At 34.5% G+C, this 22820-nt stretch overlaps 1 protein-coding gene across 1 annotated transcript in view; it reads right to left on the bottom strand.

Moving 5' to 3' along the window:
• LOC127728000 (mucin-16-like) overlaps positions 1-22820 on the bottom strand; it is a 295239-nt gene that overhangs the window by 142000 nt on the left and 130419 nt on the right. The window contains exons 16-22 of the mRNA XM_052235153.1: positions 22105-22662; positions 18544-21918; positions 18064-18188; positions 16669-16992; positions 4530-4731; positions 3788-4044; positions 2196-2409 (exon numbers count right to left, since the gene is read on the bottom strand). Of these exons, the coding sequence (XP_052091113.1) occupies positions 2196-2409; positions 3788-4044; positions 4530-4731; positions 16669-16992; positions 18064-18188; positions 18544-21918; positions 22105-22662 (5055 nt within the window). The remainder of the gene's footprint in view (positions 1-2195; positions 2410-3787; positions 4045-4529; positions 4732-16668; positions 16993-18063; positions 18189-18543; positions 21919-22104; positions 22663-22820) is intronic.

Below are 22820 nucleotides of genomic sequence, written 5' to 3'. Positions count from 1 at the left end.
TACTTATAGATAATAGATATGCATTTTGAAATTAAGATGTGCCTGTATTGCTCATCTGGTGAACAAATAGCCAGTCTACTAGAGGACCTTCATATGCATATTCTAGATATTCTTTGTGTTGTTGATCTTTTTTTTACAATTCACATGTTTACTAACTTTAACCTAACTCCTAGAGTTTATGATATAATGGCAAAAACTGCAAAAAACAATAATAAACTATTGACAAAGAGATATTTCTCACCTGTCAGCAGAAATATTAAAAGTTTAATTTAATGATGAGTTGTTTTTATATACTAATTAGCTTGTAACTAATTGCATATAAATGATAAATAAATGTACATGTATACAGTGCTTAAATGGACATTCATAACAAGAAACAAAAAAAGGATAAAAAGGATAAACACTTCATAGCCGAAAAGGAGCAGGGAAATAATGGGACTATCTCTTCATCGCAAATTGGAATTAATTAAAGATTCAGAGGCAATTTCAAATTATTCAAAAAATGATCTTAGTTTGAAATATGGGATCGGTAAAAGCTACTGTTTGTGACAATCCCAAACGTAAAGAAATACACCAGGTTCAATGTTTTCGTAATTTGAGATTCCCTTTAGAGACCCCATTGAATGCAAATGAGAGTGAAGACCCGGGTGATGACATTCAGGTATCCAATTTAGTACAATATAATTGTCTGGGGTTCAACAGTTCGAAGGACCACAGAGTGCAGATAAAGGAAACCCAATTTTCATGAAAATTAAACTACGGAATAGGAATTTGACAGGGATTGGGAATCTGACTTGAACAGTAAATTTATGGGGGAAAACGTAATTGAATCAGATGACGATGTAGACTTGCGGGAAGATGACTTTAATACAAGGATCGTACATAAACCATACCAACATTTTTTATTTGTTAATAAGGAGCTGACTGATGAACTTGAGTTTGATTTCTATGTCTGCATTTAAAAAAAAATGTTTCATATATTTATTTTATTATCTTTTACATTGAAATCAACATGGCACAATTGTCGTCTGTTGTGTCACTTGGTGAGTGTTGTTAGTCAGTTTCAAAATGCTTTTTAACTACCCACTTCCATTTACCTCTACAATCTGACAACCTGTGAAAACCGAACAAAAAACCAAGTCCCGAGGGTGTTCAATTGGACAGCTTTCACTGTATATTTAGTTTTTCCATTTATAAATAATTGATTTCTATATTAAATGATTTGTTGTGAGACAAATTATTCACATTTAATGATCAACTGGAAAAGAAAGAATATGGGATGGATGAACACAACACAATACTTCCATGAAAATCAATTATAATTTTATTTTTGGTAAAGTAAACTTGACGGAACTTCCTTACTTGGCATTTTTGACACAGCAACTTATTTCTACCCCTGATCAGGAACATATATACTAACAGGACTTGACACTACCTAATTATAGCCGATTTTATCGTCCGGTCATAGTTAATAAATGACACGATGCGGAAACAGACATGTGTAAAATACGTACTCGCTATTATCTTAATAATTTCTGATAATATCAATTAAATGTCATTCAAACTAAGTAATAAGTGATGCCAGTGTATCAAACTTGTAATCTGTCACTTCAAATTTGTCATAGTCGCATTCATTTCATCACAGAGGGGTATATACAGAATGCAAATGGGGTAATCAAAAATGGCGCTGATGGCATTCCCAGTAACCGCGAATTTCACAAACCATTATAAAACACTTCACATCAAATAAATCACACTTATATGGGTCATTTTATATGACAAAATATATCTACTTTATGATAAAACTTATCAATTCATTGTATTAGTTGAACGTTTGGAATTATGTGGTTAATTTATTGAGCAGTTCAATCAGTTGCTTCCAAAATCCATAAATCTCGCGAAGTCTCGTAAAGTTCGAGATTTTATCAAATTTATACTGAAAAGCCTATCAGATTCATTTCCCGTTAGATATACTGTTCCCAGCCCTGATAAACAATTCATATTATCAATTATAGTTAAATACATGGAATAGTATTTGCAGCATTAAATTTTTATTTTTGAGAATATAAGAAATAACTTTCACTTGACTTTGATCTTATTTTACACAAACTTGTTTTCTAACAACGATTCATTTTTGGGTTTGTTTTTAGTCATCATGCTTCAAAGCAAACAGCATTAACATTTTAATCTCTTACCAAGATCTGGAGCTGTGTAACCAGAACAACTGCTTGAAACTCTCTTTTCGAAAAACTTTTCACATAGACTTCCCAGAACACAGCAATTGTCGAAAGGATCAATATCATATTCCTGATTATTAAATGTATTATTCAGTGGATGATACAACATCAAGTAGCCGCTGTCAGCTGTGTTAAACAACAGAGATGAAGTTTCTTGAGAGTAGCAGCATTTCTGTAATTGAACAAAAAATTGCATGTAGCAAAAAATCCATCCAAATTAGGCCTAAAAGTTAAGGGATGAAGAATTCAATCCAACACTAAATTTTATTTTATTCAACAAATATTTATTTTTCCAAGTTTAGAATATTAACAAGAATATGTGTAGACAGAGAACCATGCCCTTTCACACTTTCAGTGAGCTGGGTAGAATTCTCATTTAGCATAATGTTTTTAAATTTCACATTGGTACTTAGAGTCAAGTTAATGAGACCACAACTTCATGGTAAATTACCTTAAACCTAAACATTAATCCTATACCTGATGAACAAAATAATGGGCCAACAGACAGAATGACCAAAAAACATAAGGCTCCCAATTATTGTCATAATCTTAGGGCATAAATCTATTGATTTTAACTTAATGTGACTGATTGACTGTCAACTGTTATACTTTAGGGAACAAATATATGCAAATATAGAGGCAAGTATGCGAAAACAAACATCTATGCAGTTTAGTTCAAAAGAATTCTTTAGTATACTGTATAGAGCAGTTTTTAAAAAAAAATGCATCATGATTACAAAACTTTAACCATGTGTGGTTCAAATTTATTTTGTAATCATGATACAAATGTTGCAAGTTACACAATATTTTTATCCTATTGTTCTGATGATTGCAAATTTGTGAGTTCTATGGATAGTTAAATATGAAAAGGATATAAACATGATAAGTCAACCAACCATGATTGACCCATTAACCTGATATCAAGATATGTCCCAGGTTAGGGGAGGGTTGGCCTCTTTAAACTAGTTTAACCCCGCCACATTCTGTATGTGCCTGTCCAAAGTCAGGAGCCTTTAATTCAGTGGTTGTGGTTTGTTGCTGTGTAACATATTTGTTTTTCATTCATTATTCTGTACATAAATTAGGCCGTTAGTTTTCTCGTTTGAGTTGTTTTACATTTGTCATTTCGGGACCTTTTATAGCTGACTATGCGGAATAGGCTTTGCTCATTATTGAAGGCCATACAGTGACCTATAGTTGTTAATTTCTGTGTCATTTGGTTCCTTGTGGAGAGTAACAAAGTGTCTCATTGGCAATCATACATTTTCTTATTTTTATACATGCATTCAGAATTTCTACAACACTGTCATGCAGAACAGCAAGATGACTGTTAAGAATCACTCTTGATGGTGTGGAGTGAACCGATTTGAAATAAAGTGACAGGTTATTTGCTGGTTTATGTAAGACACTCTGATTTATGACCTTGACCTATTGAAAGAGGTATTTCAGAGTGAATCACCAACAATCCCAAACATTCACTGTGAAAACTTACCACCAAGATTACTTTTTAATAGAATCACTTTGATTTCACTAGAGTATATTTCACTTACCCTTGCACCTGTAGAAATTAGAGGAGCATACTGTGTATAAAAACAATATGTTCCATTTTCCTGGTAGTATTGTGGATCTTTTTTAGCCTGTGGCAGGTTACATGGGCATTCTATCAACAGTCCATCATAAGAATTCAGTGTACTCTCATAAGTTGGAGCTACAGTTGATAGCCATTCATAACATAACTTGTCATAGTTTACACTTGTATCAGTACAAGTGTCTACCCGATACATCCATAGACCATTTATTGGTGTCTCTAAAAGAAAGAAAAAATACAAACTATGTATCCAAGTTTTAGATAAATTAATATAATATATACAATGTGTATGTATACAGATTACATTTTGGGGTTTTAAATGAATATCTTACAAATGTATGTTACAATTGACCTCTAGATAATTTATATTTGGTTTGTTTTTTTTGGGTTTTTCCCTCCTTTTGATGTTTGGTTGACATATACCAAGACCCTGTTCTGTTTTCATTAAGTCAAAAACAACTTAACCACAATTTGGATGTATCATGATATCCTGTACACAAATAACCCTTCTCATATTTTTCACTCTTCTTTGGTTCAAAAGTAAAAATAACAATGATTCAATTCCTTATTCTGACTTTTTAAATTAAAGTGGATCTGTTTTAATAAAAAATATCTGTACTCTCAGTATAACTTCAAAATCTTCAATGTGTACTTTGTTTTTCGCCTTTTCCTTTATGTATTGTACATTGTACCCTTTTACTTACTGCTGTTACTGGAGCTAACAATTTCAGATGGGAAATTTAAATCAAATGATGCAGGATGGTTGTAATAGCCATCATTTTCACTACATTGCCAGGAGGCAGAAATGGACCTGGCTGTATTGGAGGTCCAATAGATATTTCCATAAATGAAAGCAGTGTATGTACTGATTCCATCAGATACCACCAATAACTGTACTGTTGCATTCTGTTGATAAAAATTACAAATTGTTATAGCCAGTATTTGGCTAATTCTTCCTTTGCATAAAAATTAAATATAATTGAATATAAAAATAAGAAGATGTGGTATGATTGCCAATGAGACAACTTTCCACCAGAGACCAAATGACATAGATGACTTTTTTGTGTTTAATGCCACATCAGTCCATTTACTATGCCATTTTCAAAAGTTTGATTGATACATGAACAACTGTACCACTGATGATAGCACTGTATTATAAAGTAACAATAATATAGATAAGGTTGTTTGTATTTTAGGATCTGATAGTTTAAATCTAATAAACTGGTTTAAGATAAATCTAATGAGGGCTATTCCTGACATATTACAGGCTATAGACATTGGAAAATAAAAAAAGAATGTGTCCATGTGACACAAATGCCCCAGCTTATAAATATGCAAGTCAATGTACTTAAGTTCATACCTATTGACGTTTTGTATTCTTTGAAAGTTAATGACTTTGTTTCTGTATGTTGTCATTAGAGATTGCTCAGGGGTTTGAGAGCTCTCATTGTTCAATAACTAACAGTAATGGGGTACATTAGTAACTTGAGAATGCTGAAAGTGATGCCACCCAAATTCAGACTTGATCTGATTGGTGATTCATAACATTTGTTTGAGGCAAAGTAAAGTTAGAGTATGGAACGACAAATTTAGCAATATTTCCATTTATAAAGGGACATAACTCAAGAATGGTGAAAGTGACACCAGTGACCACCCAAATTCGACATTGATCTGTCATAACAATTGGTTGAGGCAAACTAAAGATAGAGAATGGAAACCAATTTCAGGATGTACATGTACGTAGGGATAAGGGTAAAGGCAGATTCCTTATAAGAAAGTTAAAAAATTCCCATAAGTATCTTTGGCATTAATCAACACCAATGAACTTCTGTTTTGGAATACAAGTTATACTTATATAAATACTTTTTGACAAAAAATAAATCTATTCACATCATATTTTTTAAATAAAGGACATGTTAAATATAATGTTGCTATCATAAGAAAAAGGACAGACATTTTAACAGAAAATTCTTATGTTAGCAACACGAACAATCCTGATATCTTCAGTATTTTCAAGGTTTGGATGTATATCTTGCTTAAAAATGAAAGGCAAATTGATATAAAATATTTTTTAACATCTGTACCAATAAAAAAGGAATTGTAATAGCTTTTAAAAAAGATTATCTTGGAATTGCTAACATAAGACTTGACAGACATGAACAGTGCTGCTAAAGTAAGATTTGTCAAAAATGAACATTGTTGCTAACATAAGATTTGACGGACTTTATTGCTGCTAACATAAGATTTGACAGACTAAATAGTGTTGCTAACACAAGATTTTGACAGACTTGATGCTAATTATATATAACATAAGATAAATTTGGCAGACAATATATATATTTGGATTTTTTAACTAACATTAGAGATCTTATCCCAGTTGATAGTCTTTTTTAAAACTCCTGGAAAATACCGCAGTCTGACATTTAAGATTTCACCCCAGGACCGATAACTCTAATTTGTAGCATATCCAAATGTTGCTAACACAAGACAACAAGTTTGACAGAACTTATGTTAGCAACATATTTGTTAAAACTATTGATTAAATAAAGTTATTGAAAGATCCAACATGTGTTTGTTTAATGTACATTATGAGAACAGTTTTATAACAGGCTTATATAAGTACCTACAATAATGTGGCAAGATTTTACCAACATGTTGCTATCAGAAGATTTATTGACAGACAAGCAGCTATAAAGCAAGGTATTTGAAATTTTAATAAGTGTGCTTTGCCGAGCGCAGCTGGATACGACCGCAGAGGTCCAACCCTGAACAGTTGGGGGAAGATTTCTTGCTGTTGTGCAATACACTGTGCTGTTGCGCAATACTTGGTAAATCTGTTTTCAGACTTCTGTAAATACAGAAATTATTGCGATGTTTTTATTATTGCGAAAAATGCGACAGGGTTATAATCGCAATAATTTAAACTCGCATTTTGAAATATTTTATATGAATTAAACAGGATTTTTGTCAATATCGCAAAAATTAGAATCGCATTTTAGTCTAAAATGACAAAATCGCAATAATAAATGCACGCAATAATTTCTGAATTTACAGTATATATAAAGAATTAGTAAAACAAAATGGTAAACCCCAATTTTTTTTTTTGGAAAATTGATAATTTCTTAAATCTTGAGGGAAAAAATTGACCACCCCCCTAATTTTTTTTCTTTTGGTAAAATGTGCTAAAATCTAAGAAACATCCATACACTTAAACACAAGTTATTGTCTGAAAACTAGAAAAATGCTTGTTTTGGCCCCTAATTCCTGAACGGTTTGGGCAATTACCCCCAAAATGAATCCCAACCTTCTACTTGTGGTACAATTTCAGAGCAATCAAAATACTTATACACAAGTTATTGTCCTGTAACTAGAAAAATGCTTGTTTTGGGCCCCTTTTTGGCCCTTAATTCCTAAACGGTTGGGACCATCACCCCCAAAAACAATCCCAACCTTCCTTTTGTGGTATTGAACCTTTTGGTTAAATTTCATAGAGATCCATACACTTAAACTTAAGTTATTGTCCTGAAACCAAATGTCTTTGGACGACGTCAACGTGAACGCAAATTTATTTGCGGTTGTATTAAAAAATTATATCACAGTTGTTTTTGACTAAAAAAAAGCAATAGATTTGGAAACAGGGATGTTTGAATAATCAAACTACACTAATAAAAACCATTATACCAGTGTCATCATAACCTTGTGTCAAAAAGGGGAAGTAATTCTGACAAAAATTTAGCATTTTTGCAACTTGTTTTGATCATTTCTACTTTAAATGGAAACAATCATACCCAATAATTGGTCTTCTTGCTTCATTTAACATTATTATACATTAGAATATTCACAAATTATCATTTAAATAACAGTTAGTATTATTTTTATTTATTTGTTCATTTTGACAAACATTTCCTTTTGTTTTATGGAATCTGCCTAAACCTTACTGCCCACGCCACTTGGCAGGGCATAAAAACAAATGTGAAGAAGATGTTAAACTTCTGTGAGCAACTATAATTAGGACTTAAGCTTTAACACGTTTAAGGGTCATATATCTGAAATATGTAAAAAGGCATCAAGACTATTAAATATTCTAAAACAAATGGGCAAATTTCCTAAAATATGACTGAAACTCATGATGCTTTTAACTTTTAAATGTCATTGATTTGAAAAGCTCACTATAGTTTACTGAATATCTACTCAAAATAAAACTTTGAATTGAATTAATTTCAACTCCAACATACAAGTTTTCCTTGAAAAAAACTTGACCTGATCAACATCGACTTTGCCGTGAACCGTATAAAAGTGCTAATACTTTTTTCATTATGGATATGATTGACTTCTTATTTGAAACCAGGTCGCATTATAACGTTTTTTTTTATACTTATCATAAACAAATTGGAAAACAATATTTCAAAGGTAATCAAAACTTTAATTATATGGAAAATTGCATCATGAAATTAGCACTCTCAAAGTTTTTTGCAGTTTCATATCGGTCATGACATTAGTCAGTACAAAGTTGACGTTGGCCAGGTCAAGTTTTCTAACTCTTAAAATTATTTTTTTTAATTTTTTTTCATGTATTTATTATAGAAATGTTGTCATCATGCTTGGTTCCAAATTTGAAGTAGATCCTTATCATAATAAAAAAAGTATTTAGCATTTTCATATCGGTCAAACATTAGTCAGTACAAAGTCAAAGTTGGTCAGGTCAAGTCTTCTAACTCTTAAAAATATTTTTTTCAATTTTTTTCTTGTATTTATTAAATAAATGCTGTCATCTTGCTTGATTCCAAATTTAAAGTAAATCCTTCCCGTAATAAAAAAGTAATTAGCATTTTCATATCGGTCAGGACAATCGTCAGGACATAAAAGTGAAACCCCAATTCACTAAATTGTCGTGAATTGAATGAAGTTAATCTCGGATCAACCGGTGTAACTCATTCATAAAATACACCTCGCGTAGACCGAATAATCTGTCTCTTGTGTGGCTACTTTTGTCATTTCATATTTTCTTTTTATCATACCGTGTGGACACAAAAAAAAAAAAAAAAAAATTATAAATAGCCAAATGATAAAAAGAAAATATGAAATGACAAAAGTAGCCACTGTGACAAGAGACAGATTATTCGGTCTACAACTCGCGCAGCTTCAACTGCAGATTTATATACCTTATTAAGTGTATTTCATGTTCAAATAAAATGCTTCGCTGGGGCGCAGCTTGATACGACCGCAGAGGTCGAACCCTGAACAGTTGGGGCAAGTATGGACACAACATTCAAGCTTAATACAGCACTGAATTTGGATTGTAATTAAATATTTGACACAGCATAGGTTTCTGACACAGAATGAATGTGGTCTAAGAACTTAAAAATTTTGAATTTATCTATTCAAACCATCCCTTACAGAAATGAAAAGTTTGCTGCAACATTGCAACAATATAGCTGCAATATTGCGGCAAACAAATTTGTTTGCAAGAAGTGTTTGCAAGAAAGTTGCAGGTTGTTGCAGCTACCTGCAACATTCTCACAATGTTACTGCAACAAAATTTGTTTGCAAGAAAATTGCAGCAAGTTTGCTGCAATGTTGCAAGAAAGAGTTTGTTTGCTAGAATGTTGCAGGAACCTTTTCTTTTATTGTTTAAGGAATAACTATTTGCAACAACTTTGCAAGAAACATTTCTTTAAAAACGTCAGACATGATAGTTTGCACCAATATTTCAAACATATTAAAATATTACGTATGATTATTTTTTAAGATTTAAGGTTCATTACGCCACGTTTCTTTGAATATTTGGATACTTGTAATTATCTACATTTACTATCGTCATACTTCATTTTACTCATAAATATCAGGATATTTGAATAATTCATTTTAAAAAAATCTTCAAATAACAATGCTTATAAACATGCAATTCCTAAACTGTACATCACATTTATATGATATTTTGTAACAAGAAAGAATTTCAAGAATACTTTGGTATTTATTTCAACAAGTTTAATCTAAATAATTGAGACATAATAATTTTTGTTCTATATATTATATGTTTTTAATTTTTGTCACTTTTTTGTGAACAATATTTTTATTTTTATATTTTCAATCAAATGAATTTAGCCTCACCTGCAGGTTGCATTTTGTTTAATTTCTAGTATCATTATTTTAAAATTATGTATACACACATTATTTGCATGCCCTCTTTCTCATCTCAATTAGTAATATGAGCTGGTGATAGAAATGTAATGTGCCATCTATCTTCTATTTATCTCTGTGTAGTGGCAAAGACAGGAAGTATTATAAATTAATGTACACAGAGTTTGAGGCCAAATTAAGGGTAGAACATTTTTCTTATATATATTTCCATTATAACTTATAACATCAAAGATGAAAAAATATAAAATAGATAATTATCTTTTTATTATAATATATATCAAATATTCAAGATTTAAGCAATTAAAATGTATTATTAGGGGCAAATTTCAAAGGGATCACACTGTCACAATACCCTAAACAACCTCGATCAACAAATTCAAAATTTGAACTGGACAATTTGAACATTCATACAACAAACAAAGATGTCGTCTATCATGAACAAAATATGAATTTTACAATGGATTTAGATCCAAAAGTTCCAATTAATTCTATTGACACTGGATAGTGCAGATGTAGCCTTCAGATGACATGACTCTTGGATTTAGGAAGATTGGTGTTTACACATATTTTGGATAACATCTTTTGGTAAGTACAATAGATTTGAATGTCCACCATTTTGAATAAGTGCATGCTCTTATAGTTCAGAATAGTGATATTTAAAGTGTCTTCTTAACATTAGAGTCGAGAAAAATATTAGACAATAGATTTATGCACATAAATATTATTAAAATTGTGTAAGACTTGAGATATTTTTTAAATCTTTTTAAAACAATAAAAAAAATTGTTTTAGAAAGTATTACTTAAATTAAAACAAGAAATCTTCTAATAAAAGCAGTTTGGTATTAAATTAGAGATCTGTGGTTTGACTGCCAATAAGACATCTATTGATAGATCCGTGATTCTACTCGCTCGGATTATTAATATTAAAAACAATATTTTTGTATCTATTCTATATTCTCAAAACTACATATGTACAGTTATATTACAAATCTACGACTCCCAGTCTATGGCTACACGTGCTGTTCTTATCTATAGTCATGCATATTCATAAGCTATGTAGGCGTGTCAAAATCGTATCATACGCGAAAAAGACCAGCCAGTACACACTGTAATGATTTCATTAACCAGTATTAAAAAGATAAACATAACATCCCCGCCCACAAATTAGAAATTTCTAAAAATTTCTTACTGGTAAATGAAATCTTTATATATAAAAATTATTAATAACAAAATAAAAAAAAATCTGAAACAATCTCTAAGTAAATACTAATTGTACTTTAATATACACCCAATTAAAAAAAAATCATAAGTTCTCATTAAATAATGATACTGTTTTACAAGTTCTGCTAAATTTTGCTTCAAAAAAATTAAACTGTTCCTTTGTAGTAGCTCCCGATTTATAACACCATTTAATTGAATTTCGGAAATTAAGTTGCTCTTGTAAACATCGACCTTTGCTGTCAGATAAAACAACCGGAACACTTTTTAAATTATTGTTTATATACGGAAGTTCCTCAATTTTCGATAATTGTTTGTGTATGTTATTCATGTAAACATTTAAAATTAAAGTCACAATATTAATATATATAATTTAGGTCCTCCACCATGATAGATCCGTGATTCTACTCGCTCGGATTATTAATATTAAAAACAATATTTTTGTATCTATTCTATATTCTCAAAACTACATATGTACAGTTATATTACAAATCTACGACTCCCAGTCTATGGCTACACGTGCTGTTCTTATCTATAGTCATGCATATTCATAAGCTATGTAGGCGTGTCAAAATCGTATCATACGCGATAATGACCAGCCAGTACACACTGTAATGATTTCATTAACCAGTATTAAAAAGATAAACATAACACTATCAACAAATGACAACAAAATATATCTTTTATATACACAACTTAAACATGACTAAACACCAAAATCAAAATTTAAAAAAATAAACAAGACCAATTATGTTATAGTTCAATGAAAAACAAATATTAAAAAAAGCGATAACAACCTAGTACTGGCATGAGGTTAAATGTATTCTACAATTATATATATCAGTTGCAGATCCAGAAATTTGAAAAACATGCAATTTCTAGAAGGACGTACTTGACAATTTCTTTTAGACATTGACCCTTCAAGTAAAACAAATACAGAAATTTGCTCTATAGATCTCTTTATAAAGTATTATTTTCATTTTTTAAGTCCAGAATTTACAATATATAGTAGTAACTTTATATCTTTATAATGTTTAGTTATTCTTTATATATCATGTATATATGCTAAATTCTTCAACTTTTATTTTGCAGTATTTGAAATCAGTAAATTCAACTTTAAGGACAGCGAGTACAATGACAAACGAAACTAAAAGATACACAGATGTAACACGACAACCTATAGATTACAGAGAAAATTTTTGTTTTATTATTAAATCATATTTTTTTAAATGCTTTGTTTTCAATTCCTAATTTTTTCAACTGAAATTGTTTAAAGATTTGCTGCAATGTTGCTGCAATATTGCAAGAAATTAATTTTCCTGCAATATTGCTGCAACATTGCAGCTAATGAATTTGCCGCAATATTGCTGCAACAATCACAGCTACTGATTTTCCCGCAAACATTTGCCGCAATATTGCAGCAATTTGTTGCGGCAATGTTGCAGCAACTGTTTGCAAGAAAACTAATTTGCATACGAAAAATGAATATTTGCAGCAATATTGCCGCAAATATTTGCAGCAACATTGCCGCAAATATTTGCAAGAAGCCTTATTTTTCCATAAGGGATATCATTATTATTTGCTTTTATATATAAATCAGAAATAACCAATTTAAAATGGAAAATTTCAAAGAAAAAAAATGAAAAAAAAATCCCCCTCCCCCCAAAATTTTTTGAACCCCCTTATGATTCATCACCCTCAAACACAATCCCAGCCTTCCCTTTGTGGTATGGTACCTTGCAGTACATATGATGGACTGTGAAACTAAGATCAGGAGTTTGGGAAATTTTGGTCAGGAGATTAGGACTCAGATCAGGAGGTTTTTAATCGACATAAATTCTGTCATAAATGTAACCGTGTGCTGTAGAAATTGTCTGTTAAAGTGTGCTTTCTTCAACTTTCCATCCGAATGTATTATGTTTATAGTACCCTTGTACTTATAAATTTTCTCAATCTTTTTAAACTTTCAACTTGTTCAATCTAACATTCTTCTTTTTAAGTATGTTCTTTAAATTTTTTAGGTCATATCTTTTTTTCCATTATTCATTGCAATCAGAATATTTGCTTATCTATCTGCAAGTAGATCTTTTATTTTAATCTTTATGCAAGTAGATTTTTAATGCATGATAAGTAACACATTCAAACTGTATTCAAGGGTCATAGTTAATATATAAATTTCAATTTAAGCCTTGAAAGGAAGTATAGAACCCTCAAATAATTTTCAAATTATTATTTTTTTATTTGTCCTAAGACATTTAAAATCATTTAATTACCATCCTTTTATGATTATTTGTTCAATTTATATTTTATTTATATTCTTTTAAAAATTTACATTATTTAAAGGAAAGTAACTTAAAACAGGATAAATCAAGGGAAGTAACCCAACATTCATTTATAAATATACAAAGTTTTATTACACAACGGCAGTTAGCCTGATGTAAAAATCGTTGATTACCAGTATGTTTGACACCCAAGGTGACAAGTGAAGCCATATAATTATCATGTTAATTGATTTACAGGTAAAATATAACTTCAGGTAATGTCAGTTACACCAGATATGTTGGGCTGAAATTTTTCATTCATGAAATATTTCATACACAGGATTTTTTTGTCTTCAACGGGAGGTCGGGAGGAGACCCCTGAAAACGGGATTATTGTATTCCCTTCGGGAGGTTCACATGTATGATTACTGTACAATTTCAGGGAGATCAATACACTTGAACAAAAGTTATTGTCTGGAAACTAGAAAAATGCTTATTTTTTGGCCCCTTTTTGGCCCCTAATTCCTCAAATTTCTAGGGATTTAACCCCAAACTCAAACCCAGCTTTCCCTTTGTGATATGGAACCTTGCAGTACAATTTCATAAAGATCCATACACTTGCACACAAGTTATTGTCCTGAAACTAGAAAAATGCTTGTTTTTTGCCCCTTTATGACCCCTAATTCCTCAAATTTCTAGGGATTTAACCCCAAAATCAATCCCAGCCTTTCCTTTGTGGTATGGTACCTTGCAGTACAATTTCAGAGAGATCCATACACTTGAACAAGTTATTGTCTGGAAACTAGAAAAATGCTTATTGTTGGCCCCTTTTTGGCCCCTTATTCCTGAACGTTGTGGGAAATTACCCCCAAAATCAATTCCAGCTTTCCCTTTGTGATATGGAACCTTGTAGTACAATTTCATAAAGATCCATACACTTACACACAAGTTATTGTCATGAAACTAGAAAAATGCTTGTTTTTTGCCCCTTTTTGGCCCCTAATTCCTAAAATTTGGAGGCAATTACCCCCGAAATCAATCCCAGCATTCCCTTTGTGATATGGAACCTTGTGGAACAATGTCAGAGAGATCCATACACTTACACACAAGTTATTGTCATGAAACTAGAAAAATGCTTGTTTTTTGCCCCTTTTTGGCCCCTAATTCCTAAAATTTGGAGGCAATTACCCCCAAAATCTATCCCAGCATTCCCTTTGTGATATGGAACCTTGTGGTACAATGTCAGAGAGATCCATACACTAACACACAAGTTATGTCTGGAAGTTACAAAAATGCTTATTTTTGGCCCCTTTTTGGCCCCTAATTCCTTAACTGTTGGTACCATAACCCCCAAAATCAATCCCAATCTTCCTTTTGTGGTATTGAACCTTATGGTAAAATTTCATAGAGATCCATTCACTTAAACTGGTTTGATTTCCACAAAGCAGTATATATAACTCATACTTACAAATGTATGTTTTTACTACTAATTAAAGGTTCATAATTAGCTCTTTGTTACCGGTAACCAGCAGAAAAAAAATTAAAAAAGAAGGAAAAAGTGGATGCTTTAATGATAATCAAAATCTCCGTTTATTGTTTTGTTATAAATTTGTTTGAATAGACAACTAGTATTTTCGAAGCAGTTAGTTTTTATATCAACACCAATTTGCTATTCCTTTTTGATTTTTTTTTCAACCGCCTCGGTGGTCTCGTGGTAGCGTGTTCGCCTCGAGTGCGGGAGGTCGTGGGTTCGAACCCCGGCCGGGTCAAACCAAAAACTTTTAAATTGGTATTTGCGGACTGTTATCTTGTGAACTAGCACCTTAAAAACCCGACTCAGCGTGTCGGTTTAGTACAAAGCAGACTAAATATTCATATTATATTAATATGTTCTCGTCCTGATTATGCATATTAATTTGCCGTTGGACGTTAAGCAGCCATCTATCATCATCATCATCTTTTTGAACTTTTGAACATTGCCATGAATATGTAGCTTAGTGTATTTAAGATACAAATTTTATCTTCAAAACATAATGTTAAAAATGATCAAACGATGGCTACTTAATCTTTACAACAAAGAAATGACTCATACTGCTTAAATAAACAAACTCAAGATTTTTTTACCGTACATGTTTCATAAGAGGAAAAGGTTAATGTCCAAGGTAAGAATACCAAAACCCGTTTCAAAAAAGAAAAACACTGGTACTAATATAGACGTTTGACTAGAGACGCCGCCCACGATATCTCCGACAGAGTCCATCATGGACATACGGAGAAATGATTGTAGGTGAAACAGAAACAACGTTTTGTGTTTTTGTAACTTACTTGATCGAATGCCAGTCAAAAAGAGCAGTGGCTATATAAATTTTATCTTAAGAAACACATGAAAAGTTAAAATGTATATAAATGCACGGTTTGTACGCCCACCATATTTTGGTAAAAAGAATTTTGTTCATCTTAGTCAATTGGTAGATTGTGTAACTTCGTTTTTCCACAAGCGCATTCAAACAAACTATCAATATTTACGTGAAACAAATATGTATTAATTTGGATCTAAACCATGACAAATTTGATCAAAACCATGACGAATTTCTAGACACTTAACTGAACCATGTCAATCGCTTAACCAAACCAAAGCAATTTCGATATTTTGGTTATCCCGTGTCTTTAAAACAACAGTTTCAATGTAGATCGTTTGACTTATAATACAGATTCAAACATCTTATTTGCTTTGTATTTGCTCATTTGAAAAGAAATTAGACAATGATCGTTCTGGGAAGTAACCTAACTGAACGATGACCAACTTAACCAAACTATGACAAAATCACTGTACTTAACGATCCTCGATATGACGAAGTTACTACCCGTGAGGAATACATTTTATTTCTGTTGTAACTTTCGTGTCCATGGTCAAGACTCATCTAAGGTCAAAACAAAGAAATAGTTTACAGTTTTCCAAATACCTTAAATTTTTAATAACGACTACTACTGAAAGCGATACAATTTCTGTGCACAATGACATCAAGGATTTCTTCCTGAATGTCGCCACTATATGTAACACATAAGGACATCTGACAGACCCAGCTTTTAGTCTGGAATCTATTGTGTTTTTTCTGAGGGTTCCTGATGAATGTCAATACTGAAAGACCTGCCGGTTGCATCAAATGGACTTACACTTTTATTTATTACTACTAAAAAATCGGGGAACTCGCGTGCAACTTACCTCTGTGTTTCCTTGACTTGGATTTGGATAAACATTTTCCCAAGTGACTTTTAATGCTGTATTAGGGTCAAAGTTCAAAACCTCCTCGCTGTTAGGGTAATTGTTTGTTAATAAATTTGTGATGTTGTGTAGAAAGGTCGCCGTGGAAGTGTCCGGATCGAACTTGTTGTAAAAATGGTACCATACATTTGTATATGCATTAGTTATGACGTCAGCCCAAAATGGGGCTAGCATCTTGACTCCACTGGTATAGCTTGAAGGAAATGATCTTGGGATGTTCGAAGAATATTGCGAATCCAACGTTATGTACCCATTAGAGTAAATCTGCAATAAAAAAATATACAGTGTTTACAGTTGATATATAACTTGATTTATATAATCATCTGGCAGCGTATTATTTTAAAATTGAATCCAGGATTTTCGATTAGTCCCATTTCCTTGTAACAGAAAAATGAAGGTCTATTTCTATTCTGATAGGATGAAAATGTTTAATTTTGTGCTTTGCTAAAATGCAGTTCCCCAATAATATTATGGTAAAACGTGGCGCATTTATCTCTTATTATGTAAGGATTATAACGGAAACAGTAGTATTATGTGAACAGAAAACTAAACTACATAATTTTGAAATAACTTGCAAGATAACTTCTTAAACACTTAAAAGATAAAAAAAAAAAAAAAAAAAAAAAAAAAAACGTGCTTATTCTCTTGCTATATAAAAAAATAGATATTTCAATAACACATGTTGTGAAATTAAATGCCAAAGTTATATCCCCTTTTTGAAGAAATCAAATGATTTTCTGTATTTTTCCCAAAAAAAGTATACCATAAACTTATGTTTCTCAAATAAAGTGCATTTTTGTATCAAACATTGTAAAACATTTTAATCATGGAAAATTTATACCAACTATTTCATATCCTTAAATTTTCTGGAACGTTTTACTGATAATCTCTTAAAAATATATGATTGCTGTTTGATTAAAATCCAGTGACAAATATTTCTTTCATATTTGATACAGGACGACCAATAGACATAAACTTTAATGTGTTAACGGTGAAGATATACGAAATTTAAACTAAAATTGTTACCAAACTAAATAAATGCAGAATATATATTAACAGGATATATTTTTACAGTCATCAGTGATATGAAATAATACTTTTAAAGCAAATAAGTGATAAGAACATTGAGAAAAAGTCAGTTTTGGTTTTTAATTATATCATGACTAGACAACTATAGTAAAATTGTGATTTGCTGCTTCTACATTTATCCTTAGTTAAAAACGGAACACCAGGAAGATACGAGACGCAATGTAATCATCGTGTAAGATAGCACTGGAGGCGCAACAAACACTCAATTGAACATATAATAATTTTCTATTTAAAGAAGATACTCACATAAACCTGATTATATATATCACAGTTGCATGTCAAACCCACAGGGTTGTAAATGCTGGCAACTTCAACATCATCACCTAAATCTCCTTTCTGGTCTTTGGCTGAAGCACCAAAACTTAACAGATCTAAAACGATCAATTGGGAATTTCTCACAATTAATAAAAAACAATCTGTAAAAGTGTGTAAGGCTCATAGGAAGAAAATGCAAGACCTGCTCTTCTTTATTGTTGTTGTAATTGAATCCAATTTCAAATTATTATTATTATTTTTCTAATTATTTTTATGTCAAATTGAAATTGTATATTTGCAATATAAAAGCTGCGTAATTAACCCCCTACTAAAAGTACCAGAAATTTGTCATAAAAAATTAAAACAATATGCGAATATTAGTATAACAAAACACTTAGTTTTTTATTTGTTTTAAATGCAGAATTTTAAAAAAAATCCCACATAGAGCTTATAACTTGATAGATAAAATACCTATGCTAACAGCTGTGGATTCGGTAGTCGGTATTGTAACATGAGGTCCTGTTGTAGGCACTGCTGTCGATGATGAAGTTCCAGCCAGTGTAGTATCTATGCTTGTCTGAGAGACAGTTGTACTTTCGGGGCTGGTCACTGGCGAGATACTGACTGCGGTTGTTACAGTTGTCGCCTTAGCTATAGTGCCAGTAGTCTTAAATACAGTGGTACCTTCGGTGCTGGTCACTGGAGAGGTAATGGCTCCGGTTGTTGCAGTCGTCATCTCAGCTATAATGCCTGTAGTCTTCAATACAGTGGTACTTTCGGTGCTGGTCACTGGCGATGTAGTGACTGGGACTGTGACAGTCGTTGTATCAGCTATAGTGCCAGTAGTCTTAGAGACAGTTGTACCTTCGGTGGTGAACAGCGTAGTATAAGTAGTCTGAGATACCGCGGTACCTTCGGTGGTGGACAGCGTAGTATCAGTAGTCTGAGAGACCGTTGTACCTTCGATGCTTGTCTCTGGCGATGAAGTGACTACGGCTGTGCCAGTCGTTGTCTCAGCTGTTGTGCCCCTAGTCGGAGAGACTGTGGTTCTTTCGGTGGTAAAATGCGTAGTATCAATAGTCTGAGAGACAGTTGTGCCTTTGGTGCTGGTCACTGGCGAAGTTGTGGCTGCGGCTGTGATAATCGTTGTCTCAGCTGTTGTGCCAGTTGTTTGAGAAACAGTTGTTCCTTCGGTGCTGGACAATGTAGTATCAGTAATCTGAGAGACGGTCGTAACTTCGGCGGTCGACAGCGTTGTATCAGTAGTCTGAGAGACAGTTGTACCTTCGGTGCTTGTCTCTGACGATGTAGAGACTGCAGCTGTGCCAGTCGTTGTCTCAGCTGTGGTGCCAATAATCTGAGTGACAGTTGTACCTTCGGAACTGGATAGTGTAGTATGAGTAGTCTTGGAAACAGCTGTGCCGTCGGTGCTAGTCACTTGCGAAGTTGTGGATGTGGCTATGCCAGTCGTTGTTTCAGCTGAAGTGCCCGTAGTATGAGAGACAGTTGAACCTTCGGTACTTAATACTGGTGATGATGAGGCTGTTGCTGTTATAGAGGTTGTCTCACCTGTAGTGTCAGTAGTCTGAGAGACACTGGTTCCTTCGGTGCTTGACAGTGTAGTATAAGTAGTCTGAGTGACGGTTGTACCTTCGGTGGTCGACTGCGTAGTATTAGTACTCTGAGAGACCGTTGTACCTTCGGTGCTTGTCTCTGGTGATGTAGTGACTGCGGCTGTGTTAGTCGTTGTCTCAGCTGTAGTGCCCGTAGTTCGAGAAACAATTGATCCGTCGGTGCTGGACAGTGTAGTATCAGTATTCTGAGTGAAGGTTGTACCTGCGGTGCTTGTCTCTGTTGATGTAGTGACTGCGGCTGTGTCAGTCGTTGTCTCAGCTGTAGTGCCCGTAGTTTGAGAGACAGTTGAACCTTCGGTACTTAATACTGGTGATGAAGAGGCTGTTGTTGTTATAGACGTTGTCTCCCCTGTAGTGTCAGTAGTCTCAGAGACACTGGTTCCTTCGGTGCTTGACAGTGTAGTATAAGTAGTCTGAGAGACGGTCGTACCTTCGGTGGTCGACAGCGTAGTATCAGTTGTATGAGTGATGGTTGAAGCTTCGGTAGTGGACTGCGTAGTATTAGTAATCTGAGAGACCGTTGTACCTTCGGTCCTTGTCTCTGGTGATGTAGTGACTGCGGCTGTGATAGTTGTTGTCTCAGGTGTTGCGCCAGTAGTTTGAGAAACAGTTGTTCCTTTAGTGCTGGACAGAGTTGTATCAGTAGTCTGAGAGACGGTTGTACCTTCGGTGCTGGACAGCGTAGTATCAGTAGTCTGAAAGACAGTTGTACCTTCAGTGCTTATCCCTGGCGATGTTATGACTGGGGCTGTGCCGGTCGTTGTCTCAGCTGTAGTACCAGTAGTTTGAGAAACAGTTGTTCCGTCGGTGCTGAACAGTGTATTATCAGTAGTCTGAGAGACCGTTGTACCTTCGGTGCTGGTCACTGTCTCAGTTGTGGCTGCGGCTGTGATAGTTGTTGCGGCAGCAGTTTGAGAAACAGTTGTTCCTTTAGTGCTGGACAGAGTTGTATCAGTAGTCTGAGAGACGGTTGTACCTTCGGTGCTGGACAGCGTAGTATCAGTAGTCTGAGAGACAATTATACCTTCAGTGCTTATCTCTGCGGATGTTATGACTTGGGCTGTGCCAGTTGTTGTCTCAGCTGTAGTGCCAGTAGTTTGAGAAACAGTTCTTCCGTCGGTGCTGGACAGTGTATTATCAGTAGTCTGAGAGACCGTTGTACCTTCGGTGCTGGTCACTGTCGAAGTTGTGGCTGCGGCTGTGACACTCGTTGTCTCAGTTGTAGTGCCAGTAGTTTGAGAAACAGTTGTTTCATCGGTGCTGGACAGTGTATTATCAGTTGTCTGAGAGACAGTTGTACCTTCGGTTCTGGTCACTGTCGAAGTTGGGGCTGCGGCTGTGATAGTTGTTGCGGCAGTAGTTTGAGAAACAGTTGTTCCTTCGGTGCTGGACAGTATAGTATCAGTAGTCTGAGTGATTGTTGTACCATCGGTGCTGGACTGCGTAGTATTAGTACTCTGAGAGACCGTTGTACCTTCGGTGCTTGTCTCTGGTGATGTTGTGACTGCGGCTGTGTCAGTCGTCGTCTCAGCTGTTGTGCCCGTAGTCGGGGAGACTCTGGTACCTTCGGTGGTGGACTGCGAAGTATTCGTAGTCTCGGAAAAATTTCTGCCTTCGGTGCTGGTCAATGGCGAAGTAGTGTCTCCGGCTGTTACAACCGTTGTCTCAGCTGTAGTGCCAGTAGTTTGAGAAACAGTTGTTTCATCGGTGCTGGACAGTGTATCATCAGTAGTCTGAGAGACCATTGTACCTTCGGTGCTGGTCACTGTCGAAGTTGTGGCTGCGGCTGTGATAGTTGTTGTCTCAGCAGGTGCGCTAGTAGTTTGAGAAACAGTTGTTCCTTTAGTGCTGGACAGAGTTGTATCACTAGTCTGAGAGACGGTTGTACCTTCGGTGCTGGACAGCGTAGTATCAGTAGTCTGAAAGACAGTTGTACCTTCAGTGCTTATCCCTGGCGATGTTATGACTGCGGCTGTGACAGTCGTTGTCTCAGTTGTAGTGCCAGTAGTTTGAGAAACAGTTGTTCCGTCGGTGTTGAACAGTGTATTATCAGTAGTCTGAGAGACCGTTGTACCTTCGGTGCTGGTCACTGTCGAAGTTGTGGCTGCGGCTGTGATAGTTGTTGTCTCAGTTGTTGCGGCAGTAGTTTGAGAAACAGTTGTTCCTTTAGTGCTGGACAGAGTTGTATCAGTAGTCTGAGAGACGGTTGTACCTTCGGTGCTAAACAGTGTAGTATCAGTAGTCTGAGAGACAGTTGTACCTTCAGTGCTTATCTCTGCGGATGTAATGACTGGATCTGTGCCAGTTGTTGTCTCAGCTGTAGTGCCAGTAGTTTGAGAAACAGTTGTTCCTTTAGTGCTGGACTGAGTTGTATCAGTAGTTTGAGAGACGGTTGTACCTTCGGTGCTGGACAGCGTAGTATCAGTAGTCTTAAAGACAGTTGTACCTTCAGTCCTTATCTCTGGCGATGTAAGGACTGGGGCTGTGCCGGTCGTTGTCTCAGCTGTTGTGCCAGTAGTTTGAGAAACAGTTGTTCCATCGGTGCTGGACAGTGTATTATCAGTAGTATCAGAGACCGTTGTTCCTTCGGTGCTGGTGACTGTCGAAGTTGTGGCGTCGGCTGTGATAGTTGTTGTCTCAGTTGTTGCGGCAGTAGTTTGAGAAACAGTTGTTCCTTTAATGCTGGACAGAGTTGTATCAGTAGTCTGAGAGACGGTTGTACCTTCGGTGCTGGACAACGTAGTATCAGTGGTCTGAGAGACAGTTGTACCTTCAGTGCTTATCTCTGCGGATGTTATGACTGGATCTGTGCCAGTTGTTGTCTCAGCTGTAGTGCCAGTAGTTTGAGAAACAGTTGTTCCTTTAGTGCTGGACTGAGTTGTATGAGTAGTCTGAGAGACGGTTGTACCTTCGGTGCTGGACAGCGTAGTATCAGTAGTCTGAAAGACAGTTGTACCTTCAGTGCTGATCTCTGGCGATGTTAGGACTGGGGCTGTGCCGGTCGTTGTCTCAGCTGTTGTGCCAGTAGTTCGAGAAACAGTTGTTCCGTCGGTACTGGACAGTGTTTTATCAGTAGTCTGAGAGACGGTTGTACCTTCGGTGCTATACAGCGTA

This window comes from Mytilus californianus, unplaced genomic scaffold, assembly GCF_021869535.1.
Source record: "Mytilus californianus isolate M0D057914Y unplaced genomic scaffold, xbMytCali1.0.p SCAF_2, whole genome shotgun sequence".
Lineage (NCBI taxonomy): Eukaryota > Metazoa > Mollusca > Bivalvia > Mytilida > Mytilidae > Mytilus > Mytilus californianus.
The sequence above is the reverse complement of the archived record's forward strand: the minus strand, read 5'-3'. Positions and strand labels throughout refer to the sequence as shown.